We start from the raw sequence: 8,240 nt of genomic DNA on the forward strand, positions 1-8,240 counted from the left end.
AGTTTCACCTCCTGTGCACTGCCCTTGAGCAAGGCAACATAACCCCAAGAAACTGCTCACTGTTGCATGTCCACAAGTGCATGAAGTGTGTATTTCAGCCTGTGTGTGTATAAAACAAGTGAAAAGAACAATTTCCCCCGAGGGGATTAATAAAGTATTTCTTCTTCTTCTAATAACTATTTACCTTTTCAATTAACTAATGAATCGGTTACTCTATAAAATCTGGGAACAATACCCATCACAGTTTCCTAAAGCTCAAAGTGATGTCTTCATATTGTTTATTTTTTCTGACCAAAAGATGTTAAATTTCCAATTATGGAAAACAGAGAAAAACTCTCACATTGAGAAGCTTAAATTTCTTAAAATGCCCATTACAATTTACCAGACCCAGGTTGTGGACAAACAGATTAACGTTGTTATAAAACAGAAAAAAGCATCGAACCGTCACATTTGACAACCAGAAACAAGCGAATTCATCTTACTTTTGCTCGACAACGATGACTTAAAATGTGAACTTCAGGCCATCAACTCAACTCAATTAACAAAGCAACTGATCAACTAATTTGTTTCAACACCAAACAACTTCCACTGAGAGCTCACCAGTCCTATGTGCCTATGCGGTGAAGCGTGTGCTTGTTTGCGGAGCTGCTGTGACTGGCGGATGAGGTCGGCGCTGTCCTCTGATTGGCTGGGCTCCCGCAGATCCAGCATGCTCTGGGACAGACGAGCCATCATGTTGAACCCGTCTCCCTGGCGATGCCCACGACCCGACCCTGCTGTCACTCCATTGGTCAGCGGGTCTCTTGCCTCCGGTTGGGAACAATCGTAAAACTCCTCTTCTGATGCGGTGGAAGTGCTCGACGGATTATCGTTGGCTGCTCGGTCACACATGACCTTCGTGCTGTCTTGGCTGCCCTCCTCGTTGCTGCCAGAGTCCCTGCCGTCGTCCTTTGATGTTAAGCGGCCACGGCCTGGTGTCAGCTCCTCCTGGGTTCTCTTTTCGGTAAAGCCATCTAGACTTTCCAATTGGTCCATTTTCATCAGAGTGACCTGAGGTTGGCCTGTCTGCTCCGAGGGGGCGGGATCTATGACTAACTGCAGTGTGCGGCGTTTAGGAACAGGAGGCGTAGCGGTTTGTGGAGTCTCTGGAGTTTGTTTAGCATTGTCTGTTGGCTGTGAATCAGCAGTAACACTGGATGGTGAAGCTGGTGTGTGAGCGTCTTGTGTTAAAGGTGTGTTTGGCTGCTGAGGGGGCACTCTGGACTCGGTCGCATCGGTTTGGTCTTTATTCTGAGCTGTGTGTGTTTGCTGTTTGTTGGTTGGACTCACAGGAGTAGAGCTATCTTTACTTCTATCCCCAGGAGGGTTTTCTACTGTTCCTGTCTGTTTTGCATCCTGACCTGAACCAGATTCCTCAGTCTTTGCTGGTAGAAACAGTGGTGAGCTGAACCGTATAGCCTGGCTGGTCTCAAACCTCTCCGACCTCTGTAAGTGAACCTGATTGGCTCGCTTTTCGTCCCTGATGTTGATAAAGCCAATCACGTCACTCGGTGGGTCCGGCTCTGGCCAGGTGGGCAGGTACGGGATCAGGTACGCTTTCTCCAGATCCGCCAATCCCGGATGCAAGGGTGGCACTTCTGTAACATATTTAGGACGTCCTTTCAGTATTTTTAGCCCTGTGGGAATCTGGGAGTTCTTATTGCTGGAATTTTGGTCAGAAGAAGTGGGACTTGTGTGGGTTCCTGTGGCAACAAGGGCATATTTGGGATTGATGAGCTTCCTCGCAACAGCAGCGGACACCGGAGCAGCAACCGCCTGAGGGATCGGGTCAGGGATTGGTTCATCTGCCACGGGGACCTTGTTGAGAGACACGCCTCTGGACAGGAGGTAGAGGTCACGAAACTGCAGGTCGAAGGTCTCCACAGCCTGTCCTGTGATCACAGAGATGAGGTTGCGGTCCAGACGAGATGCGGACCAGGTGAAGCTGGAATAACACAGACATGGAAAACATAAATTCACAGCAGCGACTCCCCAATTACAAACATGTTTTTCAGCTCCTACATAGAAAACACAGTTTATAATGTAATCATTACACCAGACATTTGTATCCTGAAGTCATGCATCACATTTTGCTCTTTGATCGCAACTTCCTGGTGGAACGAGGGACACGGTGTATCAGAGCATACACACATTTTGGTAAATAGGTAACTGCAGATTAACTCTCTGGACTAAAAGTCTCTGTGTGTTGCGGTGAAGGTTTATAATGGCGGAAGATGTGCCAAATTGTCAGAAATTAGCATTTGCAGATAAAGGTCTGCATGCTGCACCAGAGTTTCAGTCACTGGGGGAGGGGTGTATCGGCTTACAATGCTGTCAGCCCCAGTGTATTTATTACACTGCATGTCATGGCTTAAACAGATTTGTTTATCCACTTGGGAGCAGTGCTGTAAAGTCCTTATTGCCATATCATTGTTTTAAGTTGTTCTGGTGTTCGACTATTTACACATTAGCATTCATTTAGAGTTGTGTTTCTGGCTATTCCACAAATGAACCTAACCCTAACTGTGTCTGTCTGTTGTTTGGTGCTGAGCAGGCAGTGTACAGTCGGGTTTGTTAGAGCCTTTTAACTGAAAACAGCTGCCTGCTGCTGGAAACTGTGTGAGCCAGGATGGGAACAGTGAGACTGAAGCGAAACAGAACTATTGCGGGCCAGAAAACCAAAACAATGAGCTGAAAGATACCAAAATGCTCCGCAGTTTGACTTCTAGTGCGACCGCTTTCAGGTCACATATTAATTAAACCATATTAATGTAAAAATATTGATTATAGCAGCTTTAAAAACACACTGCTCACCTGTATGAACCAGAGATGGCTCTGTCTCCATCTACCAGGAGGAACCTCTGATTGAGCGATCCACGCACTTTCTGTGCTGACCGTGTGAAGAACTCTACACCTCCACAGCAGCGTACACGTAGATTCTGCACACACACACAAACACACACACATACAGGGTTACTTATATGCAAAGAAAGGCCATTTGGGGGTTTAGTGTCAATGGGAGGAAGGATTTAAGGGAACAAAGGGGAAATAAAGGCGACAAGAGTGGGTAGTCAGAAAATAATGAGTTTTCTTGTTGCTCAAGAACAGTTTATTAACACAACTATAACTTTGTGTCGGCTGACTCTACAGGTTAGAGCATGGATTATATCTATGTATCTGCATGCTTGTTTGACACACCCTGTGGTGTTTGTCTTTGGCCCTGTGATAAGGGCGTGGTTCCAGGCCGAGCGTTAACTTGTGAGTGAATGTTCTGTGCGAAATCTCACAGGAGACACTAGGAGTCGTAAACGCTCATAATAACAGCGGGGATGGCCGATAAGAAAGCAGTTGAAAGAGAGAGGGGAGGTCTGGTGGTTAAAGCTGCGAGGAAGGCAGAAGGAGAAATGAAAGAGAAACATGGTACGGAAAGTTAAGTGAAAGTGTGGGTGGTTAATCTAATCGCCTGCAGCACAGGCGGGAATGTGCTTCGTGTCTTTCCTGGCTTCCAGTCTAGAATATTTAGAAAACCCCCACGAAACATAAAGTATTTTCTGTTACTGCCTAGACCAGTTCAACACAGACAAGGCAGAGAATAACAAAAAAATTCACCCAACAGTCAAATACTAGCTGGTGCAGGCACCTTATCAGGACCTGCAGGCAAAAACCTGTCACACCTACGTCAGTCTGGTGCCTTACTTTAAAATTCCCGTCTACAGTAACGCTGTTTCTGTGTTTAATGAGAATTTAATTAAAAAGGTTTTTAAAATAAACAGTTTTCTATTATTATATCCTTATCTAACTAACCATCTATCCGGCGAGCTCGTCTCCCAGCTTATCCAAACATCATCTGGGTGTGTCTCTGTATACGTACCTTTAGGTGTCCGCGGTGCATATCAGCTCTGCCGCACATGGAAAGGAAGCAGGGGACTGCCGCCGTGTCAATTATTATGTACACAGGAACTTTGCGTTTGTAGGCTGCATCCAGCAGGTCTCGAAAAATATCCACATCTGTAAACACATCCATCACCACGGCTATCACCTACACACACACACAGAGAGAGACAGAGAGAGAGAGGAAACCACAAGTAGTGTTAGTGCTTCCTGGTCTGTAAGGGTGGGTTCGCCTTAAGCTGCTCTTATCAACAATATTACACCCATTAAATCCTCAAAGGAAGCTGGGTACTTATGAGAACTGGATCTAAAAAGAGTCATTTAAACCCTCAGAGACAAAGAACACAACTGTTCTGAGCATTGAGAGACCGCTAGAGACAAAGAGTGCTTTTCGGAGCGGTGATAGAGTGTGAAAATAGCTGGACAGTGTGTCTTCTGTGGGTTCAACAATACAGCGATGATAGTGACAGCATGGCACTCTTCACACAGCGCTGTCTCTTCACTCTTCACCTGACCCGGTTTTTTAAAGTCTGAAACTGCTGAACTGCGGCCACAAAGACCGACAACTTACCGATTAACACGAACAACAAAAATCGTTTGTGAGCTTTGACGTTGGGATATTTTACACGTCGTTACACTTGAATGAAACGCCGTCCCGTCAAATCTAAATTAAGTTAAGAGAAATAGAAGGTGAAAGAAGATAAGCTGTAATAAATAATGATGTTTAATTTAAGTCTTTGTTGCTTTGAGCTAGACTACTACATGTGAGTCAGCTGTCAGTCTGTCAGACGTAAAGGTTCTGTATGTGTGCACTGACGTCAGAGCATTTCTTTCCACTGGCGTGTCAAGATCAGACTTGTTGTTATTAAAACTTTGTTGTGTGCATGTGTGAGTGTGGCACATGTCAGGGGGAGGAAAGGGAGAGGGGAGTACGTTTTGTAAGACAAGACAGGGGCTGATAATGAGATGTAAATGTAACTGTAGGCGGATATAAATTGGAACGACACTGGCTTAAATTCACAAATTCATAAGTTTCATAAGTGGAACCAGACAAAGTTTCCAAACAATTATCAAAACAGTTGCCGATAAGTTCAGTGGGTTTATTGTGCGGAGGCTTATAAAGTTATTTTCTTTCCTCTGCTTTGTTGTTTGCGGTGTCGTGGCAGTGAACTGTATTATACACCGAGAACAAACATTAAAACCTTTAAGTATTGTGCTGCATTCAACGGCAATGCAGCAACTATAACTTTTGTGTGTTGACTCGGTGCATTTTGAGCTGCTGTGTTGTTTTTGTTGTTGGTCTGGTTCACATTAAAAGTGTGCTTTGTCCATATTTACGTGAACGTAGGAGCCAAATATGGACACAATATGATTAAATCCAAGTTAGAAAAATCTTTTTAAAAGAGTGTTTGAGAGTTGAAAAGCCTGTTTGCCACAGTTTTTTTAATGTAGAGCTGTTGCACAATGGTTTCATTTAACTCAGTATTAATAATCAATCATCATTAATAATTAAAACCTTATAAAAGGGTACAGATCCTACATGAGTCGTGATGAGTTAAAGGACCAGTGTGTAAGATTTAGTGTCTGTATTTGATAAAACTTAGGCGACCTGCAGCGTCTGTAGATAGAAAACGGCTCATTTTTATCATTTTAAGGTAACAAAACCAGAATTATTCCTATTCTCAGGTGATTATACACTAATAAAAAACACACCTATGAATATTATATTGACAACAGATCCTCCTGAATGTTACACACTGGACCTTCAATCCATTTATTAACAGGATGCATCATCAATACCTGTTGCTCACCACTATCAGTGATCAGTTCACACTTACCAGACAAAACGTAACAGTGATTTGATCATTTGTAATAAGATACATCCTGTATTAATACATGCAATTACAGTTATATATATAAAAAATGTAATCAGATTACAGTTACATTTAGTAAAAAATGTTGATTATTAGCAGAATATTTTGGTGCCAGGTAATCCAAAGTTATAAAGTAATATTGTGATAACTTGGGGATTAGTTACTGACTACATTTTTGAACCAAGTAATTAGTGATTTATCGGATTACATTTATGCAATATGTGCAATAAGACCTGCAGTGTGACACAGCTGTGAGAAAACAGCTGTATAATGAAGCACTGTGGTCCTGCAGAGGTGGTCTACACGTCCTGTTCCCCAGATTACAGCCTCCACAATCAGGATTTTAACAGTTTTTATAGTGGAAATATATAAAAAAAAAAAGGGTAATTATCACACTACTTATGAATCACAATATGCTGTTTTTTACCACATTGTGCAGCCCTCGTTATAAAGTGTTAATACCTGCCTTGCATCACCACCACCACCACCACCCTCATCTTCTTCACTGCCTACCTTCTGGGCTGATGCAATGCTCTTGCGCACCACCTCCTTGATGTGCGTGTGCCCCTCGACCGGAGGCTGCGTGTACACGGTCACACGCGTGATCCCCCGGTACGAGATGGCATCGGGCCAGCCGAGATCCAGCTCCGCCACCGAGGCCTCGGACCGGTCTGGCCAGTACTGGAGCGACACATTCCCGTCCCCGCCTTCCTCCCCGGACCCCGGGGTGAGGTTCCCCGGCCCTGGGGTCTCCGGCTTCAGGTGATGCTCATGCCCGGGGCGGTAGGCCTCCGCTTGGTGCTCAATCCGCTCCAGCTCCGGCTCCGAGAGGAACTCCCGGACGCCGGTTTTGAGGATGTAGTCCTTGAACGCATCGCGGCCCTTGGTGATGAGAGCCTCAACCGCCAGCCGTTGGTCCTCGCTGTAGAAGAACTCCGGTTTGCTCTCGCTCACACGCCAGTTGACGTGGTGATCGTCCAGACACTGGATCTGAGACAGCGCCATTAACCGCCGGTTAGAAGAGTTGGAGTACCGGGGAAAAAACTCTCTTTAGGCCAGTTTCCACTCGCTGGTCCGACGGGTCAAAGCTCAAAAAAGTGCGGTGTGTCATTCCGGTCCATAGTGTGGTGAACGGAGAGATTAATAAACCGCTACAACAGTTTGACACCGACTCCCCTCACTCACACACTCACACAGGTGATGTTGGAACAAAGCACCTCCGCCCCGAGCCACGCCTTTTACCTGGCAGGGGCCGGGCGATCTCAGCGGCGGCCCCGGTTCAACAGCTGCTGCGGCCGCGGGGCCCGGCAGACATGGAGGGAGGTAAACTATCGCGGCGGAACAACTTCTATGTCCTCTCTGTGTAATGTAAAATTTAGAAGGATTGGTTGTATTTTATTGTCATTTACAGACGCAAGGTGTTGTGGAAATGACTAAATATGTTTGAGAAGAATCTCTACTTTACGTCGCTTACTTTTTCTTCAGCAGAAGTGAACCAATGCTGGAGATATCATTTTCTAGCACGCCTTAAAATCAAGAAGGTTGCAACTGGCCCCATGAAGCTTTCGGCGACCCCTAGTGGGGTCCCGAACCCCAGGTTGAGAAACCACAGTGTTTAGATGTTTAAAAAGTGACTTAAAATACATTAACCTTGTTCAGACATTAACTTGCTATTTCCATGTTTATCCATAAAATTATTATTTGGTAGTTTGGTATTCTGCATGGCTTAAGAGTGCTCTAAAAAGGGCGTTAGCAACATTTATAAGTATAAACATTTTAAGCCTCTAAGTGCAAGGCAGAATGTAGTGCATTATTTTTATCATTTACTGAAGCCTAAACCACGTTTTCTCTCCCCTGTCCAGGAGGGAGGGGGGAGTTGAAAAGGCCTTGCTCTGTCCTGCCGACTACCGGAGGCACGCTCCGCCTTTCTGCCAGCCGGACAGCTGCTTCCGTGTGCCGGGGATTCCAGGGTCAGACACTCAGCCGGCAGGCTCCACCAGGCTGGACCTCGGTGAACTTCTCCGTCTGGAGGAGACGTTTTAACGGGGAAACGAAGCACGAGTTAAACCGACCGGGTGAAAGCGAAGACGTGTGCGACAGCGCTTCATGTCGCTTCTAGATATTTAAGGACTTTTTTTTGTTTGGTGTTCTTGTACATGTGGTGTGCTTCGGGTAAATCAACAGTTGCCATTTTTTTTGGGGGGGGGGGTAACCCAGCGTGAACTGCTGCGGGGGCAGACTCCCAACGGAGAAGGAGACTCCGTCAGCATTGAAAGAGTCGTGAGTCACAGTTTCAATCACTTTTAAAAAGGAGGGATTAATGACTTATTCTCTTCCTCAAGTTACGTGTTCCGCTTTAGTTTGACTCACTTGCACACAGACCACACACACACCACACACACACACACACACACCACTCATTTTCACCCAGACAGG

The 8,240-nt window shown here is 45.4% G+C and overlaps 1 protein-coding gene across 1 annotated transcript in view; it reads right to left on the reverse strand.

The window, feature by feature from the left end:
- The window catches only part of LOC118326369 (protein FAM83G), a 9,516-nt gene extending 2,392 nt beyond the window's left edge, over positions 1-7,124 (reverse strand). Inside the window, exons 1-4 of the mRNA XM_035659349.1 lie at positions 6,318-7,124; positions 3,911-4,078; positions 2,854-2,978; positions 601-1,984 (exon numbers count right to left, since the gene is read on the reverse strand). Coding sequence (XP_035515242.1) covers positions 601-1,984; positions 2,854-2,978; positions 3,911-4,078; positions 6,318-6,809 — 2,169 coding nt within the window. The 5' untranslated portion in view covers positions 6,810-7,124. The remainder of the gene's footprint in view (positions 1-600; positions 1,985-2,853; positions 2,979-3,910; positions 4,079-6,317) is intronic.
- Positions 7,125-8,240: the final 1,116 nt, after the last annotated feature.

The sequence above is a fragment of the Morone saxatilis genome, unplaced genomic scaffold (genome assembly GCF_004916995.1).
Source record: "Morone saxatilis isolate NCDOM2014 unplaced genomic scaffold, NCSU_SB_2.0 Contig17, whole genome shotgun sequence".
Lineage (NCBI taxonomy): Eukaryota > Metazoa > Chordata > Actinopteri > Moronidae > Morone > Morone saxatilis.